The sequence below is a fragment of the Elephantulus edwardii genome, unplaced genomic scaffold (genome assembly GCF_000299155.1).
Source record: "Elephantulus edwardii isolate Elephantulus edwardi_28Jun2011 unplaced genomic scaffold, EleEdw1.0 scaffold00061, whole genome shotgun sequence".
In the NCBI taxonomy this organism is placed as follows: domain Eukaryota; kingdom Metazoa; phylum Chordata; class Mammalia; order Macroscelidea; family Macroscelididae; genus Elephantulus; species Elephantulus edwardii.
Genome location: NW_006399811.1, coordinates 4,450,279 through 4,471,256, shown reverse-complemented (window position 1 = coordinate 4,471,256; position 20,978 = coordinate 4,450,279). Strand labels below are relative to the sequence as shown.

The following is a 20,978-nucleotide window of genomic DNA, read 5'->3' as shown; positions in this document are numbered from 1 at the left end:
GGCACAGGACAGAGCGGAGTTTAGGGCTGTTGTACATAGGGTCGCTATGAGTCGCAGGCGACTCGACGGCACATAACAACAACAACAACAACAAGAAGCTATCAGAGCTCCCTAATAATATATATAATAAATATAAAGGATCAAAAAATATAATGAACTATTGTTGTTATTGTTGCTGTTATGCACCAATGAGTCACTTATGACTCATAGCAACCCTAAGTACAAGAGCCTTAAGCACTGTTCTACCTGTGCCAACCTCTCTTTCTCTGGCACACTCATACCATCCCAATCACAGAATCGATCCATCTCATCGAGGGTCTTCTCTCCTGCACTGTCCCTCCACTCTCCAAAACATGATGTCCCTCTCCAAGGAACAGTCCCTCCTTCCAACATGCCCAAAGTATGTCAGATGAAGCTTCAGAATCCTTAACTCCAAGGAGCATTCCAGCTTTACTCTCACCAGTACAAACCTGTTTGTTCTCGTAGCAGTCCATGCTATATTCAATACTCTTCTCCAGCACCACAGCTCAAAGACAATTGAATTGGTCTTTCTATCATCCCTAGTCACTATTCAACTCTCTGATGAGTAATTGTGAAGACTATAGCCTGGATCAGGCGCACCTTAGTCTCCAGCCTGATGTTGCTCTTCAGTACTCTTGAGAGGTCTCTGACAGCTGACTTTCCCAATGAAATTCATCTCTTGATTTCCTGGGTGCTGGTACCAAGAGTGTTGACTGTGGAGCCAAGCAAACTAAAACTGTTAACTACCTCAATCTCTTCACCATCCATACTGATGCTGCTAATTGGCCCTGTGATGAGAATCTTTGTTTTCTTGATGTTGAGCTTCAATCCGTATTGAAGGCTGCAATCCTTGACCTCCTGTACCAAGCACTTCAAGTCCTCCTCAGTTTCAGCAAGCAAAGTTGTGTCATCTGCATAACACAGGTTGTTGATGACTCTTCTACCAATCCTGATGCCACATTCATCCTCATACAACCCAGTGTCTCGGATGATCTGTTCTGCACACAGATTGAAAAGGCATGGAGATGAAATACATCCCTGATGGACCCCCTTCTTGATTTTGAACCACGTAGTGTCTCCTTGCTCTGTTCTGACGACTGCCTCTTGGTCCATGTATAGGTTTCACCTAAGCACAATCAAATGTTCTGGGATTCCCATTCTTCTCAGAGTCAGCCATAGCTTGCTGTGATCCACACAGTCAAAAGCTTTTCCATAGTCAATGAAACACAGACATTCCTCTAGTATTCTCTGCTTTCTTCCAATATCCATCTAACATTAGCTATAATGTCCCTATTTATATATTTTCTAATAACTTATAACATATACATTTTCTAGTAGTATTAACTATAGCAGAAAAAATGTAAATTCTCTGTTGTTGAGTGGATTCTGACTCATGAAGAACCTGTATCTGATAAAAGAGAGACAAATCAAAACTGCAGTGAGACACCATCTCACCCCTGTAGCATTGGCAAAGTTTGACAGGCCAAAAAGTAATAAATGTTGGAGAGGATGTGGCAAGTTAGGAACTCTTATACAGTATTGGTGAAATTGTAAAATGGTACAACTATTCTGGAAGCCAGTTTGGTGTTTCCTCAAAAAAGAATTATTCCATAAGACCCAGCTATTCCACTACTTGGAATATATCCCTAGAGAATAAGAACTGAGGCACAAATGGAGGCATATACTTCAGTGTTCATAGTAATGCTATTCACCATTGCAAGAACATGGAAACAACCCAAAAAAAATGATGAGAAATTATGATATATTCACATGATGGTGGGGTTGATAGTAGCAAGTTGTGCTAACTCAAAGGTCTCCAGTCTCCAGTGGTTGAATTCACCAGTGAAAAGATGGGCAGTATCCCTCTCAGAACAGTTAACAGCTGATGGAGGAGCACTATATATAGAAACTGGCCTGATGGGAATGAGTTTGAGATTTGTATATTATATTGTGTGATGCAATAGGGTATTATCACTCACTCATTTCCATTGGGTCAGAACCAACTCATAGCTGACCCTTCAGTGGATTTTCAGAGGTAGTAAGTCACACAAGAGGAGATCTTCCTGCCTTGGAGTCCTTGTTGTTGTGTGAGGTGGAGTAGAAACTAACTGATAGCTGACCCTAGTTTTCAGAGACAATAAATCCCATGGGAGAAGTTTCTCCATTCTTCTCCTGCAAAGCAGCTGTTGGATTAGAACTGTGTGCTTCTGGGACTACAGCGCAGCTTTTTATTACCAGGTCACCAGAGCTCCAATAGTGGATTCCATACGCCAGAGAGGTACCACCTTTGGGTTAACAGCGCAGCTCCCTGCAATCTATGCCACCAGCACTGCCTAGTAGTTTAGCATATTATGGATTCTATATCACAACAGTGTAGGTTGACACAGATGAACGCTATAGGCTGTTCAAAGACCATAAACATTATTGTAAGATGATGAAATGATTTGTTAAATTTATGGAAAAAGTTTGCAAAATATCTAAAAGAAATGCATAGTCTCCCTCCATTTAAATAAGATGTCTCAAAGATGTATCATATGTTAAAATTGTGTAACTCTATTACATAGTTCCACCTCAACTTAAAGAGATAACATGAAGGTTCAGAATTATCAGCTGATCTGTGTCCCACAGGATGTTCAAAAGGTAGCCGGAAATGGGAAGAAGTTGTTTTGTAGAATTGACCTTGACCACATTGTTCTAGCCTCACTTGCTCAATGTCAATATTGCTTCTCAGTGTTTAAGTCTTTCAGAAACAGTCTCATAAATTTCCCAGCATGCCTTCTACTGTATGATTCTACTCCATTCAAACAACTGTTTAGTTAGCCAATGGATTAGAGCCAAGGATTAGATGTAGTCCCAAATAATAATAATAATTACATTTATTAATTGTTACAATTATTAATTGTTAGTAATTACAACTGTTATCCTGTCTGTCCTTAAAAAAAGAGACAAATATAGCAAAATCTTGAATATCTGAATTAGTGATGAGTCTATACATTCCATCAGAACAAAGACTGAGTCTATCCAGCATATCTCAGCACCCAGCAGATAGATCTGTGGGTCACTAAGACTTGCTTGAAGGAATAAATCACCTTAGGAATGCACATCTGTGTTAGAGAAGAGATTGTTATGTACTGTTGAGGTGGATCCCACTCATAGCTGACCCTCTAAGAGTTTTCAGAGCACAGATGAGATTGCCCATCTTTATTCCACAGATCACATGGTGTATTTGAAATAGACACTATTTAAAAGGAGCAATTTCATTACCTTCAGAAACATGCAGTACCTTGGCTGTAGGCTTATAGTCAGAAATGCTTAAAAAATATAATTTTTATCTATTCACTTTGAAAGAATAGCATTAAAATGTTTGAACAAGACAAAGACCCAAGTCTGCCAATCATTTTGATTAGGGAAAGGGTGGTTGTGGAGGACCTTGTCTGAGCTGTTACCTTGGTCTAATCTTATTTCATCTTCCCAATAGTCTATGAGACAGCATTATTAATCCTATTTTACAAATTACTTCACCACTTGCTGTTAACTTGCCATACTGTGATGACTTGTGTGTTACTGTGGTGCTGGAAACTGCTGAAATTAGAGAAAAGAGAAAGATGCTTCCTTGCTTTTTATTGATGGAGCAAAGGCATCAACTAGTGGATCACAATAAATTATGGATAACATAAGAAGCATGAGATCCCAGGAAACTTAATTGTGTTGATGGAGAATCTGCACATGAACCAAGAAGCATTTGTTCAGACGGAACGCAGAGATACTTCATGATATAAATCCGGGAATATGTGTGTCAGGGTTGTAGGTTGTCATAGGTTGTCACTATATCTACTCAATTCTCTGCTGAGCAAATAACCCAAGAAGTTGAACCAGATAAAAAAAGAATGTGACGGCAGGATTTAAAGAGATCTCATCAATAATCTTTGTTATATAGATGACACAAGACTTGAATTCCTGACTGAAGAATATCTAAGACTTTATTCAGTGTGGATCACACCTTAATATTAAGAAAACAAAAATTCTCACATCTGGACCAATAGACAACATCATGACAAATGGAGAAAATATTTTAAGTTGCTCATGATTTCATTTTACATGACTCAACAATAATCAACACCCATGACAGTTTCAGTCAAGAAATCCAAAGATATATTCTTGCATTGGGAAAATCTGTTTCCAAGGACTTCTCCAAAGTGCTAAAGAACAAGGATAATGGTTTTAAAAGCCAAGTTGTGCCTAATATAAACCATGTTTCTTTTGGTTGATTCATATGAAAGTGGGGCAATGACTATGGAATACCAAAGAAGAATTGAATTGTGGTATTGGTGAAGACTGCAGAATATACAGTAGGCAGCCAGAAGAACAAACAAACGGGTCTCTGTGGAAATACAGTAGTGATTTCCTTAGAAGCAAGGATGATGAAACTTCATCTCATATTTTGGCATGTTGTCAGTAGGGCCTAGTCACTGGGAAAGGGCATCACAGTTGGACCAGCAGCGTATCAGCTATAAAGAGGAAGACCTTCAATGAGGTAGACACACACAGGGATTGAAACAATGGGCTTAGTTTGTAAGCACAGTAGATGGTAAGGATGGAACAAGACTTCACTCTGAGTTGAAGTCAACTCAACAATCCCTAACAACAACAAATAAGTAAATTAGCCTCAATAAGGCAGATAATCTGCTCAACGCCGATGATAATTGGTTAAATAGTAGGATAGGATTTGAACTCAGACAATCTGATTCTAAAGGCTTATTTTTCTTAAATGGACCAAGTTAGTTTTAGTTAAATCCACATCTGATGGATCTTGGAGTATGCTTATTGAAGGCCCACCTTGTTGTAGTTTACTCCATATAAAGTCTCGATTGGCACATCTAAGAAATTCCACTTTCCTAGGGGTTCAGTCAGAGTCTCTGGGTGATACAAACGGTCAAGCACTCCACAATTAATGAAAAGGCTGGTAGTTGGCACTCACCGAGAAAGGCCTCAGAAGAATAGCCTGGCATTCTGCTTCTGAAAGGTCACAGCCTTGAAAGTGCAATGCACTTGGGTTGCCATGAGTTGACACTGACTTCACAGCATTTTTTTTTACAGTTTTTAAAAAATTTATTAATTTTAATGAAAGTTTACAGAGACTTAGGATTTCCAGTCATTCATTGTTGTACTTTTCTCCCTACCCAACCCTCCCTGCCTCAAGTCACTCTTTTCCTTGAAAAGAAAAAGAAAAATTCTTTCATTGTTATGCAGTCCCTCCCCTCAAGTTCACTCCACTGGGCAGCCTTCACTCTGGACTTCTGTAATGACAAGAACACCCATTCATATATTCCTTTTAAACAGATCTCTCCCTCATCTGTTTCAATGCAATATGCATCATTCTTCCTCTCCTTTTCTGTCTTCCCTCAACCCTGATGTCAGTCCCATTTTACAACAGTGGCCCTGTATTACATATGTATCCTAACTGAAAGGTCATTTGTTCATATCCAGCAGCCACTCAGGAGAAGGGCAGAGAGTCCCCCTCCACAAAGACTCTCATATCTACACTGTTTCTTTATGAGAATCTTTATGGAAAGGGACTCCCCGCCCCTCCCCCGAGTGGCCGCTGGACAAGAACCAAAGACCTATCAGTTAGCATACATGCAACACATAGTACATTATAGAACAAACTTCTTAGGACTTTCTAAAAGCAATTAAACCTCAGATATTTTCATTTCATTAATTTGATTATTCTTCTTTTATCAAATATGCTCCAGATGCATTATGAGAATACTAAGAATAAGGAGTTTGAAGGCATGTTGTTGTTAAATGCTTTCAAGTGTGACTCATAGTGGCTCTGTAATCAACAGATCTGAACTCTTGTCCTGTACTGCACCACTCTCACAATCTCTGACATACTCAAGCCCATTGCTGCAGTCATTGTATCAAGTCACCTAGTTAAGGAGAGGAAGATCCTTAACTAGGTGACTTGATACAATGACTTCACAGCATTTTAAAGTGATTCTGCGGTTTCTCTTGTTTTTAATCAAGTTCCAGGAGTCCAGGTGTCATATGAGCTCGAGTTAATAAGCTTCTTGAGGACAGGGACAGCAGTTTCTTTTGTCTTTTAGGCCTCCAGAACCTCACATGGTGATGGCACACAGTAGGTATTCCGAGTGAATTTACCGAGTTAAATTTAATTGAATTATGTCTCTCCTTTTAGGCCTTGGCCTTACACGATATTTCAGCGAGGCTTTGACCTGGTTTTGGGAGAGCAACCTTCTGATAAGATATTCAGGTAAGTCGTTTTCTAGGGGCTTCCTGTTGTATATCTCCAAATTCCTTCTGTGTCTCCCTTCCTACTCACTTCCTGGTGGTGAAGGATAAAAGTGGAAACCTTTGAAGTCCTTCTGCCATCCTAGGTCAAGAAGACTTGCCTCTAGATCATACATATAGACAGCAGGAAGAACTCTTTGAAACTGGACAGATTCTGTGTGCTTCCTGGCTTCCTCCTTGTCTCCTCTGTGAGCCTTGTTTACTTAACCTCCCAGAGCCTCCAGTGTCTGCTTTTGCTAAACAGGACTCTATTACATGCCTGGCTGGATCCTTGGGATGAATCCGTGTCTGAGATAATGCAGGGAAAGCCCTTGGCACAGAAACTGGCACAGAACAGACAATTAATATCAGTGTCTGCCTCACCATTTTGCATCTAATTTGCACCTTTCTCATAAAATCTTAATTGTTCGGAATGAGTTATCTCCTGCCCCTTCCTTCCCCTCACCTCAACCCTTTCTCATTCTTGTTTCCTTTATGTCCCGCCCTCCTGATCAAAGTGGATGCTGCTAGTCCCTCCCCAGCGTCTACCTACATGCTATAGAATAGCACAGATTAGAGAGCCCACAAGCAGATAAAGAATTTGGGTGCCCGCCATGAATGATTGGATTTTCATAAAGTTTAATTCACACCAGGCCTTCAGCCAGAGCACAAGTTTATTTCCAAATTAAGGTCTCTTCATCCATTCATTCTGCCAGGCAGTCCTTCACTTAACATACATTTGCAGAGTGCCTACCAAGGGCCAGAGACTGCTCAGCCTGGCGAGATGGATGGGAATACATCCCTATCCATGAGGAAAGCCTCAAGTGAGAAAGTAAGTAGTCCTGTCTGATACATAAAAAAGAATTCAACTGTTGCATAGCATCAGGCTCACTTTGTTTCTACTGTAATAAGTTTTCAGATCTTACTCATGGCTCTGTCTTTCCAAGGCACCTTCCCCAGACCCACTCTGTCAGTCATCCATACCTCAGTGTTAATGCTTGCTGCTGTGTTTACTTCCCAGAGCACACTCCTCATTGCTAACTTCTCCTGTTCTTCTCTGGGCACTAGGGGATGAGCCAGCTTGGCTAGAGCAGTGTTCTCCTACAGCTTGCTCCAAGCTAGAGTTCAGGCTTACAGACCTCCTTCCTCAGAGGACCCAGCCTTCCCTTTTCTTTCGTGAGCACTTCTCCCACCCAGTACAGGCTGAACCACATTAATGCACTGGCTACAGGCTGATTTTGAGGATTTTTGCCACGAGAGGATGTCAGCTGCCTTTCTTGGACTGCGACTTGGGCATTTACACTTTCCAACACTGATTTATCATTTGGCTGTTTTCTCACTTTTCCTACTGCTAGTCAGCCTGGATCTTTGGAGGGTGGTAAAGATGGAGGCAGGTGGAGACCCTGCTGGCATTTGTCCCATCACATCAACATGGGGCAGTCAGCTAGCTCTCCTTTAGAAGTCAGAAACTAGCACTTTGGAAAAACAAGAGGCTTAATGAAAATGTGATTAGAGCAAACACTATACAAGAACTATGCTGTCATCTCCAGAAGCAGCATTTTCTGGAAGCTCAAATAGGTATGATAATTAAGCACTGAAAAGAGGGGGAACTAGGTCTTTTGGCCCATGAGGTATATGTTGTTAGGAACCAACGTATTCATCAGTAGATGACCAACCATTTAGTTCCTCACATGACTGTGTTCTTTTTTACCATCAAATTGCAACTGACCCCTAGTGGACCTCCAACGGGTTTTCAGAGGCAGTTAATCCCTCAGGAGGAGATTGCCCATCCTTCTCCCATGGAACATTTGGTGGACTCAAACTGCATGCTTTCAGGATTGCAGAGCAGTTTCTTGCCATTAGGCCACCAGAGCACCCTAACATCACTATAACTATAAGAGAAAAGGAATAAGACAAAGTCTGCTTATTTCAGGTACTGTGGTTGTTAGGTGGTGGTGGTGTTATAGCAATCCCATATAACAGAATGAAACCTACACCAGCCTCACAATCTTTAATATATTAATATATTGACAATTGTTGCTGCCACTGTGTCAGTCCACCCCACTGAGAGTCTTACTCTTTCTCATGGTCTTCTGCTTTTCTAAGCATGATATCCTTCTGAAGGGATTGACTTATCCTGGTGGCTTGCTCAAAGTCTGCTAGATCAAATCTCACTATCCTTGCCCCTAATGTCTTATGATACAGGTTTCTAGTAGACATATGGGGTTTAATCCAAAGAGATTCATTTTTCAGGACTAAGAATTTAACTAAAACCACTGTGGCACCTGAGCAAACTGGCTCCGGACAACCACTGTGGGAAAGTCTGTGGTCTGATCAGTGACTAATTTCTTAAAGAAAATAGTAGCTATTAATGCCTATTCTGCTTCCTCAAGATTAATGCTCTAGTGAACACCAGATCACTGAATATTTCCCTATACTATGAAATAAAGTTTTAATTCCATATTCAAGTGTTTCCACAATTGAATGTCAGCTACAATTTCCTTTATTTTTTTTAAAGAATTATTGGTTTGCATAAAGTCATTCATACATACTGTGTTTTATATAGTCATTCATATATAGTATGTTTTGTTCATGCACACTGTGTTAATTTTTACGATCTAAGCATACCATCTCCCTCTCTTCAGGTCTCCTTGCATCTTCCCTATTCCTTTACATTCCCCTTTTCATGTCTTCCCCCTGCCCCATGGCCTTTTAATAAGCTGTTCTTCTTATATGGAGTCTGCCATTCTTAGTTGAGTCTTTTTACTTAATCCTCCATCCTCCTTCAAGTTTGAATATTTTCCTCTCTGATCTTTGGTTCATCCTCTTTTGTCTATTAAAAAGTGTATATTCTATACATAACCAAAGCTTCCTAAGTTGTGTTGAGCTGAGAGTACTTATGCACTACTCATTTGCCTGGTCCGAGCCACATCTTAATTAAAACTCAACATCTATTGAGTACCTATTTTTAACAGGCAATATTTCAGGTACTGGAGATATGAGCAAATAGTTATGACTAAGACAGTCCCTGTATTTCAGGCACTTATGATCTCATAGACGAAGTAGTCTGCAACTTGGTTTCTATATAAGTATCCCCAAAGTGCTATTAAAAATGACCAGCAGTTGTATTCAGCACAAAATAATTAACTCAAAAGTTCAAGAAGTTGGGCTAATGCATGAATGTTTTTAAAAATATTATGGCAATTTTACTCTGTCACCAGGATCGAGAAGTGCTGTTCAGTTGCTTCTCCAATCTAACCGCACAAGGACTTGTCCACCTCCAAATTTCTATCATGTTCTGGCTGCATTGCCAAAGATTATGTGTCCTTTTCATTTTAAATTCACATGTTGATTTACCCAATAAAATTTTTGTCTACAAACATCTGTAGACAAAGGGTTGTTCCTTACGGGCTTTAAATATTTGGTATTGAATGCATAAAGATATTATTCAAAATTACTGACTAAGATCACATGCAAGTAAAATCTTGCCAAAGATCATCCAAAAATGACTAGAACAGTACATCAACAGAGTAATTCCAGAAATTCAGGCTAGGTTTAAAAGAAGCTATGACACAAAGGATATCATTGCTGATGTCAGATGGAACTTAGCTAAAATCAGAGAGTGCCAAAAGGATGTTTATCTGTGTTTTATTTACTATGCAAAGGCATTTCATTGTGTGGAACAAATTATAACAGATATTGAGAAGAATAGGAATCCCAGAACTCTTAATTGTGAACATGCAAAACTTATACATAGACCAAGAAGATGTGATATGAATATAGCACGGGAACACTGCATATTTTCAAATCAGGGAAAATGTGTGTCAGGGCTGTATTATTAAATCTGTATGCAGAACAAATCATTTGAGAAGCTTAACTATGTGAAGAATGTGATACCAGGATTGGAGGAAGATTCATCAACAACCTGTGTTACACAGAAGACAAAATTTTGCTTGCTGAAAATGAAGACTTGAAGCACTTGCTGCAGAGGATTATAGACTACGGCCTTCAATATGGGTTATATCAAGAGAACCAAAATTCTCACCCCTGGGCCAGTTGGCAATGTCATGATAGATGGAGATAAGACAGAAATTGTCAGTGACTTCATCTTGCTTGAATTAACAGTCAACACTCTTGCAAAATATGTCTTGGAAAAGGTGCAACCTGAGTGCTCCTTGGAGGCATGGAGAGTAAAACTTCCATACTGTTAGGAGGGGCAAGTCCTTGGAAGAGAACATCATGGCTGGAGTGATGGAAGATCAGCAAAGACGGAGAAGACCTTCAGTGAGATGGATTGACAACATGACTACAATAGTGGGCTCGAGTATGTCAGAGATGATGAAAATGGCACAGGACATGGCAGGGTTTGTATCCATTATTCGTAGGGTGGCTAAATTTTGAAAAAGCAGCAATACTCCTGTATAAGGAGTAAGGTGATAGAGTTCTCACCTTCTCTGTGGGAGATGGGGGCTCTTTTCCCTTCCAGTCCACCCTAAGTACAGGCTGCACTTGTCTTTCAGTGGAGGCTTGTGTTTTTCTGGAAAGCTGGGAAGTTTTCAGAGAAGCTTTCAGACCAAGACAAACTAAGGTCTGCTTCTAAAAATTAGCCAGTGAGAATCTTGTGGATCATAATGGTCTGATTGCAGGCGTAATCATCATGAGTCAGACCAACTTGAAAGCAGCTAACAGCAACTATTTTCAATATAATAGTCCTTCAGTAATAAATATCTATAGATGATCATTTCTGATATTTTTAAGGACTGAAAATAGACTAGGAAAAGCTCTGAAGTCCAACCGAACCTTGGTAAATTTTCAATCTCATAGGACCTGAGAAGTATTCAGTCTTGACTGCAGAAGTCCAAGGGGACTGTGGGCCCCTAAAAGCTAAATCTTCTCATTAAGCTCATCCTATAGCTCAATATACCATTCCATTTTTCTAGGCTAAAGTCATTTCACGTGATCCTCAAATGATAGGGCTCAGTGAAGACCAAATTTATCTCTTGGCCACCTTCCTGTCAATATGTACCTGCATCTCTGGGAACAATGGCTCATGCTGGAATGGTTTATTATGGGAGAGAGTGGAAATGCCAGGCCAAGAGCTATTTACCAGTTTGCACAAATTCTTTTGTGCCAAGCCACGGTGAGAGCACAGGCGTATCCCATCCAGCTTCCTCTGGTGACTGTTTGTCTCTGAACAGGAATGTCAAATTCTAGTTCAACAGGGCCCACGTGCAGGACTCCACACACAGCTGAGCCCATCCACCACCGTGTCCCCAGCAGCTGTCACCGGAGAAGAAGGCCCAACCTGGGAAAGAAATCCAGAAACACCCTCCAACCTCTCTTGGGTGCTTTTCTGAAGTCTTTTCTGCCAAACCTGCATGGATGAGTGACACATGAGATTTCTCTGACAGTTTGTTCTCTATTTGGTTTTTAGTAGTAGTAGATATTCCAGCTAAAAGAACACTTCAGAATTCCATAGCCATGAACCAGCATCTGCATGGACTGGAAAACTGCTGTGAGCCACACATGGAAAGCAGACCATCTTTCTCACTTCTACAAGAGTGCCCTTGAAGAAGTTTCCAAGCTTTTCAAAATACTTGTTGACCAATATAGAACCTGTGGTGTTGGGGGTTTATTGTTCAATATGGCTTCCCTATCCACTAACTTACTTTTCCACAGGAATGTGTGAATAGGGTATGTTAGCTTAACCACAAGGGGATTGACTAGTCTTATCAACCCACAAGGAGATTTGGTAGTTTTACCAATTTGCGAAGGGATTGGCTAGTCTCAACATTAAGCTGGGCAGGTCCAGCAGCCAAATTAAAGGACTCTTACTTCCAGAAAAGACCAAGCAAGAGAATTCAACTCTTCTTTCAGGACCAGAGATCCTTGCCCTCGCCAGAATAGAACCTATGGGACAACAACCGTAGCAACCATCACAGAGAACCAGCGACCTGACCTGAGATGAAGTGGACATTGGAACTGCTGTGCCAGTGAGCCAGAGCTAAAAGCCATTTGCCCAGGTGTTTTAGAGGACTGTGTTGGGGGAGATCCAATATTGGCAAGACTGAGAGCTCTGTAACGCTGGCCTAAAGCTGCAGGGCTCGAGGCTGAGGCGCCTGCAAGCACATCTTAGAGGCTGTCCTGTCTATATTCTGTTACTAACCTGGATTGCATTATAACCTTTTGACTTACCCACTATCGTTGTGAGTCATCTGTGAGCAAACATCAGATTTTGGAACTAGTAAAGCAGTAAGATTGGTGTTGAGATGAGTAGAAAGAGCTACGGAATTTGGGGACATGTCAGACCTTAAAGGAATTGGTTTTGTGTTGTTGATACTGTTTACAGGGACAGTTCTCTTTTGTAAAGTTGGTAAAGGTCACATCTGGCTGTCCCCACGCAGCTCTTGCTTTTTTTACATAACCAAATTACCAATCTCAGCGGTCTAGTTATTGCGTGGATAAATCCAGCAGATCTTCAGATCAGCTGCATATTGTGAATTCCCAGTAAAAGGTAGTCACACCCACACCTTAGTTTGCTTCTCCTATAGGCTTTCAACTTAACTCTACCAGAGATGGAAGGCGAGGGCACTATTTTTTCTTGTCAGCTTTGTACAATGCAGAGCTTCAAAGACTGCCCACTTGGGATGTTCCCCATAATATTGAACTTAGATTTATCTTGACTTCTGAATCCATTCAAACCCTGAAGTTAACCTCTAGTGTTGTTATATATGATCAAATTAGAACCCATTTTTAGCTGACCCTCCACTGGGTTTTCCGAGGTTGTAAATTGCACAGGAGGAGAATGTCCATCTTTCTCCTGAAGAGCAGCTGGTGAATACAAACAGTGTAAACAGTTGGCAAGGCAACTCCTTACAACTTAGCCACCAGAGCTATGTAGCCTGCTCTAAGTGGAGAATAAGCTTCACCAAGAAGTTTACCTTTAAATTTGAAGATGGACATTATGTTGCCCAGAAGCTTGTGCAAACGATGAAGTCAAAGAAACTGTCTTTATTTATCAGTGAACAAATATTTCTTGAGAAATCTTCTTGAGTCTGAAATTCTGTTAGGCAATAGAGATCAAAAGATGACAAAGAACTATTCTCTAATATCCAGGAGAACACATTCTTGTGAGAGGTGATCAATGCATGGAAAGGCATGTACAAGTCAACATCTCAGGATAGCAATAGGGCTGGGCAGATACACAGAGGAGAGCCTCTTAGCCTGAGGGATGAGGGCACAGTCCTGGAGAACTTTCTGGCAGAGGTGGAACCTTACTTGAATCTTAAATGAATAGGAGATGGAAAAAGAAGAGAAGAAATAAAGTTAATAAAGAAGGACTGTTAGGGTCAAAGAAAGAAAGAGATAACAACATCAGGATGATTGTAGCAACTCTAGTTCAGTTCTTATTGTGGTAGCACAAAATGTGAAGCAAGATTTGGTCAAAGAAGAAGCTGAAGAATTAGGAGGGAATGACAAGGTTGGTGACCTTGAACTTTGTCCATAGGTGTAGGGTGCGATTAGTTTAATGTGGGGAAAGATGTGGTTTAATTTTTCCTTAGAAATACTATTGCACAAAGAAGAGAACACTATGAGATGGAGGAGCCTGGGACCCCTTTCTTCAAAAAAAGGGGAGGAAAGCTACCAAGGATGCACTAGAACTGTTGATCATTTCCTGAAATCCTTTACCTCAATTATAAACCATAGAGAGCACATATGCAGCTCAGTTTCAATGCAAAAATTGTAATTTTTAAACCAACCTAGAAAACAGCAGCTCAACTTTGTTCAGAAAAGTACCTCATCCCTAGATCCCTAGTAGCCATCAAGTCTTTTTCTGTTCTCTCTGACACAGTCTATTTTAGTGGGAGTGATGCGCTCTCCATTTGCCTAGTCTGGCTGTTGCCATCTCAAAAACTTTTGTTATAAAACACAAATTCCTGGAGCTTGTTTTCTGTGACCCACATTCACTCTTACATCTCATATTCTAGGCATCTTGATGCTATCCCTCACCTTGAACTGACTCCTTGATCTTGATAGGTGAAGGGTGTGTGTGTGTGTGTGTGTGTGTGTGTGTGTGTGTGTGTGTATGGGATGACATGCTTTCACATTTGCAAGTTACTGCACTGAGGAATGAAGGGGTGGATCTTCTCTTTAATCCCTCCAAGTGCACCTCCTCCCTTTGCAATCTAACTCAACCTAACACTTCATGTCTCTGTGGGTGGGAAGAGTGCTTCTGTGAGAGTAAGAAGCATTTTCTTTGCTGTTTTAATGGTGCTTAATGCAGAGGTTCACCTGATGGCTCAAATAAGCTGGAGACCAACAGCAAGGGTGTGAGCTGGGGAGTGTTCCTGAAAACTCTGGCTGCATCCCACTTAACAACTAACTTTGCCTTTTCCCTGGGAACACTTAATGATATGCTGATACTTGCTTTCTCCTTTAAGTTGCTTTAGCACCAAGATTCTCCTTTGGAGAGTGTGTGGAGTCCCTGGGTTGCCTTGTCACCCATGAGGCCAAAATACATAGGAGACCTCAGGTCACTGGTCTGGTTTCCTAGCATATCAAATAAGCAGAGAGAAGTGAGGAGAGGTTAGGGGAGAGCCGGGAGCTAGTTCTGAAATGGGCTCTGTGACCAGCATGCTAATCATGCCAAGAGCTGGGTTCTGTTTAATTGTATGTATGCTTCCATTGTTCCTCCTTCCACATTAAGTTGGAAGGGGATGCCAGCCTGCCACCGCCTCGTGATATCCCACCCACACTGGCTTTTATCCCGAGCCTATTTTTGACTCTGAACACAGAGCATTTGAATGCCTTTGAAATGAAATGAATGAATAAATAAACAAATAATAATCTCTCATGATTTCTTTAAGCTCTCCCTTGAAAAATGTGGATTGTTTCTTTTATTCCTTTTAGCTCTTGTTAAAAGAATTAAAAAAAAAAATCTTCCCTGTATCCCAAGGGTTAGCTCTGTTAGCTGAGGGTGAAGGTGGGAGTCAGAGAACAAATCTGGAGCTGGCTTCTTCATTCTTCTTTTCGCCTCTCCCTGGAGTTGCCTGACTTCACTTGTTTCTGTTGCCCCTATGCAGAAGTCAGAAGAGGGGAGCCTTTCCCCCTTTCTTTTTGTTGATGTTTTTTCTCCAGGCCCAGAGAGACAGCAGTGCTACAGCGGGAGGTGGCAGCCTATAGAATAGGGCTGGTAAGAGGCCAGCATCCCTTTTTAAAATGCTTCCCGTCATAGCTGATAATATAGGAGCGACTTGACGTCAAATCTGAACTTTTTCTTACAACTTAATGAAAACTACTTCTAACAGTTAGCAAGTGGGTATCATTATCAGTTCTCTGATTGGCTGGTCAGATGAGCAAGAGGGTGTTCTTGCGTCCCTTGGACTGAGTCAGGTCACTCTTCCAGTCGCAGTGTGTGCGCGCCTTTTTGAAGAGGATGGCAAGAGGTGAGAAGGAAGCATAAGGGAAGATACTTGAGTGGGGAGTTACCCCCTAATCACAATCACCCAGTATTGGTGTCCCTTCAGATTCACCTACACCCTTGGGGAAGGCATGTGGCTGCCCCTCAGCAAGAGCTTTGTGATCCCACCGGCTGAACTGGCCATCAACCCATCGGCAAAGTGCAAGACAGACATGACGGTGATGGAGGACGCTGTGGAGGTCAGGTAAGTCTGGACTCAGGGCCCTTCACTGGGGCAGTTGAGTGGGAAGCTGCCAGAAGGTCTGGATGCTGGGAATAGAGGAAATCAATGGCTGGAAGGAAGAGTGAGCAGGCACCTTTCAAAGTCTCCATGCACTGGGTCAGGATCTGCTTTTTTCTGGGTCAGTACTGCACATTCTGAGGCTCATTCACTAGAAGAAGACATGTAATGAGTTTTTAAACACTCACCACATACCCAGAACTGACAGATAATGAATGCTTTCATTGACCAAGTCCACACCTCTTTTCTTTGAGCTGGCCTTCCAGCTTGGCCTCATTTCCTAGATAAGGCGGATCTGGATCTGCACAATTTGTTAATTGAAACCTCAGGGTATGGTTTATCTTAAAGTTTTAGAAGAAACTATGAATCATTATCAGATTCGAACCACTCACAGCCTTTTTTATTAGATTTTAGTGCTCAGCCATTAGTCCATCCCTTGCAACCGATTGAACATCAAGTTGATTCTGACTCCTAGTGATGCATCAGGACAGGAAAGAACTGCCTCATAGGGTTTCCAAGGCTGTGATCTTTATAAGCGGAGCTCTGTTGGATTAGAGACAAGAGTGTGGTGCCAAGCTCAAAGCATGAAGTTTGAATCCACCAGCTCCTCTGAGAAACAAAGGTCCACAGTCTCCTCCCATGTGATTCAATGCCTCTGAAAACCCATGGAAGGTCAGCTCTGAGTTGGGTTGAATTCCACTATATACAACAGTAACACAATCAGAATCTTTTGGAAGCAGATTACCACATCTATTTCCTGTAGAGTGGCTGGTGGGCTTACCCACTGACCTTTTGGTTACCCTCTGAGCACTTTATCAGCCTTACTCTCAGGGCTCCTTAACAGGAACAGAACAGGAATGCATTATGTAGGCCTCTTGACCCTTCCCTGCCTCCCATTCTTTCTCTCTACAGAGAGGAGCTGATGACCTCATCTTCCTTCGACAGCCTGGAAGTTCTCTTGGATTCCTTTGGGCCAGTTCGTGACTGCAGCAAGGATAATGGGGGCTGCAGTAAGAATTTCCGCTGTATCTCAGACCGCAAGCTGGACTCCACTGGTTGTGTGGTACGTCTGCCCTGCTGAGCGCTAGTCTAGGGGTGGAGCGAAGGCATGGGGTGAAATGCAAAGGTGTTATGTTAATGAAAATTGTCCTGTGAATAAAAGAAGAGTTCAGGGGTGATCTTGGCCTACTTATCACTGCTGCTCAGTTAAGTTGGGAATTTCCTCATGACAGAAAAGATGAGGAGCTAGTTATCAGTATTTCTAGAGTACCTACTATGTGTAGTATAGCTCTCCAAGGAACGTTTTATGAATTAAAAAGGGATGAATCTTTCCTTCTACTTTATAATCTAGTTAGTATGTGTAGCCATAAACAGTGTGAGAAATACTTGTTTAATAATTTAATACTGATTCTAGATTCAGTAGGAAATTTAAAGGAGAACTCCAGTTAGGGCTAGAGTGATATAAAAAGTCAGTTATATAAAATAGTCCAGGAGAAAAAAAGTCTCTATTGAGACCATGATAGCGTCGTGAACTGCTTCACCCAAAGGCAGGCTTGTCCCTTGGCTTCATTGCATAGACTTCACCATCTCTAGACTGTGTGATACCATGGACTGCCAAGGAACAAATAAACCTTGGAGAAAGTTCAACTAGGCTTCTCGTTAGAGGCGAGGATGATGAAACTTCATCTCATATACTTTGGGCATGTTGTTGGAAGGAGTTAGTCCTTAGAAAAAGACATCCTGCTTAGAAAGGGGGAGAGTCATCAAAAAATAGGAAGACTCTCTACAAGATGTACAGGCAAAGTGACTCTAGCAGTAGGCTCAAGTATATCGAAGATGATGAGGATGGCACAGGGTAGGGCAAGTACCAGATCCGTCATTCATAGGGTCACTATGAATTATAGTAGACTTAATAGCATTTAACAACAACAACAATGAACTAGAAGACCATTTGGCATAAAGTTACCTAAGCTATCCTACAAAATGAAGAAGATAATATTGAATCATGAAAGTGAAGGGAGACATGGAATGCAGCCATCAGCTATTGGACCCTTCGTGTTGGCTGTTTTCATGCCTTTTGACATCATTTGCCAGCCTACCGAGCTCTGGAATGATGCATTCCTCAAGGAGAATAAGGAACAGCATGAAAGAGAGAGACGGAAGTTATGCATAAAGAGAATGGGAAGAAGAGGAGGATATGAACCACTGAGACATTCAATTCTACAATGTTTGGAGGGGAGAGGCAGAGGAGCTTCCTGATCTGGGGAGGGCATGGCTCCCCACCTCACAGCTGCGCTTCTGTGAAGTGTCTCAGAGCAGAGCAAGCTGTGAAGATACTGAACCCCAGCAATCCTGTTCTCTCTCTCATCATTGAGCACCTGCTCTGTTCAGGGGATCCAAATGGGACTCTCCTGCTAAATTTCCCCCAAACTTTCACAGAGGAGGTTATAGTTGAAAAGAGCCTAAGCCATCTGTAAAGGAAGATGAAATGAAGAAAAAAGCAAACAGAAAGAAATCTGTTGAGTAGGGTAGATAGAAAACTTGGCAGATCTATCAAATAGAAAAGGAAATAGAGAGTTACAATAAGGAACTTCAAAGGAAAGTGCTCCTAGGCTGTATCTTCCAAGGGTGGCCAGGGGGTAAATTGATGTCTCACAGGGCTCCCCTCCCTTTGGCTAGTCCACTTTCAGATGTCTTAAGCAATGAGCTTCCCAACGGGGTCCCTCAGGAGACAATTTCTCTGTTTAATGGAACTCCCAGCTGAGACACATTTTTTTTATTCCATTCAGCCTGCATTTGGTCATCTAGATTTCAACTTTTCATTGCTCATTATTCTCTCAGGTAATTCTGACTGCGGAGATACAGTGTGTCCACTTGGGTGAACGTCTGATTCTGAGCTTGAGCGTGCACACACATTTGCCGACATGCACACGAATATACACCCCATCTCTTCCCACTTCTTAGCCTCATTCCCAAGCCCTTGATGGGTTGCCTGTCAAATACCTTCTGTTGGTGATCCTAGCCCCTTTTCTTGGCATATAGCCATGCTGATGTATTTTTGTACTTGTAACACTGGGATCTGTGAGACAGAGCTAGCAGGAATAGTTCCAATGAATATGCATTTGCAATAAGGCTGCTGCTGCATTTTAGATTTAGAGCCACTGCCGAAAGTCACTCGATTATAATGGGACTTAGTATTAGCATAATACTTTGAAGTCACAAGTATATGTGGCTATTTGAAGAAAGAGGGTCAAGGAGCTAGCTGATTGGCACACACAGTCTACCATTATCGTTGGTCCAGAAGCCCATGACCACTGTGATCTGTGCTGATGGATTGAGAAATGACAGATCCCATCATGATTCTGTGACTTGACTTGGAGCCTGAGCTACCTGACATAATTGGACATCAGTCTTGTCATCCAGAAAGAGACAAAGGATTAAGCATCAATGAAGCCAACTCTTTTTAGGTACCTCCCAGTCAACTACAACTCATGGAACCCTGTGAACAGCAGACCTGGACCCTGTCCTATCCCATGCCATCCTCATCATCTCTGACACACTTGTGTCCTTTGCTGAAGTCACTACACTTGGGGAAATTAGACTGCTTTCCTTTTCAACTCAAGACTCGAAAGTCCATTTGCTGGGGCCATAAATGAAGAGCTTCCCTTTGAAAGGTGTGTTTTTACAGGAGGAAGAAGAGACAGAAACTCAAAACACATTGGCTCTTAGAGAACCTGGGAAAGGGACAGTGATGGGCACAAGGGAGAACATAAACTCACACAATTTCCTAACTGCATTTCAAGAATACTGGTAGGGTTGTTATTTGACCCGCACTGACTACTCAGCCTTTCAGGCAGGGCATGCTTCTCAGTTATACATGGATTCTATAGGGTTAATTGCTACCCGGCTAATTGTCCTGTTGTTTAGATAGTCTCTGAGGGCTGGGAACAAATACTTATGAAAGGCACAAAACCGTGCAGACTATAATCACCCAGTGTACAAACCATGCTTTTGTCCAACAACAGGACTTGCTGACCCATCAGAAAGATTATAAAAGCTGAGGTCAGCACCCCTCATTGACTAATCCTTAATATGCCAAGCTGAAAGCAGTGGTCCCTACCTGTAGGACACAACCGTGTACATAGCTCTTTGGCACAATGCTAAGGCCCTGCAAGTTTACCCACTACCATTAAGTTGATTCCAACTCATGATAAGCCTGCCAGACAGAGTAGAACTTAGCCATTGCGGCTGAGGCTATAAAGTCATTATGGAATCAGACAGCCTCATTTTTTGTGGAGTAGCTAGCAAGTTCAAACTGCCAACATTTTTATTAGCAACTCGCCACTCCACCAGGGCTCCTCGTAAGTTTGCAATATTAACAAATTACAAAGATTCCTTTAAACAGCACAAGTATATTACCTTATAATTCTGTAGATCAGAATTCAACATGGGCCTCAGTGGGCACATGTCCAGAGGTCCATTCAGCTGCAGTCCTCTCTTGCATTTTGCAACTCCTAGACATAACTATGCAAAGGCATTTGGCTGCATGGATCACAACAAATTGTGGTTAACCTTGAGGAGAATGGGAGTCCCAAAACACTTGATTGTGCTTATGCAAAACCTGTTCTTGGGACCAGGAAGCAGTTGTCAGAACAGAGCAAAGACACGCATGGTTCAAAATCAGGAAAGAAGTGAATCAGGGATGTATTTTGTCTCCATACCTTTTCTTTTTTTTGAAATTAATATTTTTTTTATTGGGAAAAACATATTGGGGATACAAGGAGGTGAGGGTTGGGGGCAGAAGAGTGAGGATGGGCCAGGATGCAGTTGCAGAGCTACACAGTTTGGTTGGTGGGGGGAGCAGGTAAAGGAAATGATGAGGGTCCAGTGGGGCCCAGATGCTACAGAGGAATGACAAGCATTTTCCAATAGTAATTAAACCAACTATCTTAATGATTTGGGAAT

At 41.7% G+C, this 20,978-nt stretch overlaps 1 protein-coding gene across 2 annotated transcripts in view; it reads left to right on the top strand.

The window, feature by feature from the left end:
* The window catches only part of ASTN1 (astrotactin 1), a 572,154-nt gene that overhangs the window by 370,735 nt on the left and 180,441 nt on the right, over positions 1-20,978 (top strand). For both annotated transcript variants that reach the window (XM_006887713.1, XM_006887712.1), the window contains exons 9-11: positions 6,221-6,295; positions 15,840-15,977; positions 16,926-17,076. In XM_006887713.1, coding sequence (XP_006887775.1) covers positions 6,221-6,295; positions 15,840-15,977; positions 16,926-17,076 — 364 coding nt within the window. The remainder of the gene's footprint in view (positions 1-6,220; positions 6,296-15,839; positions 15,978-16,925; positions 17,077-20,978) is intronic.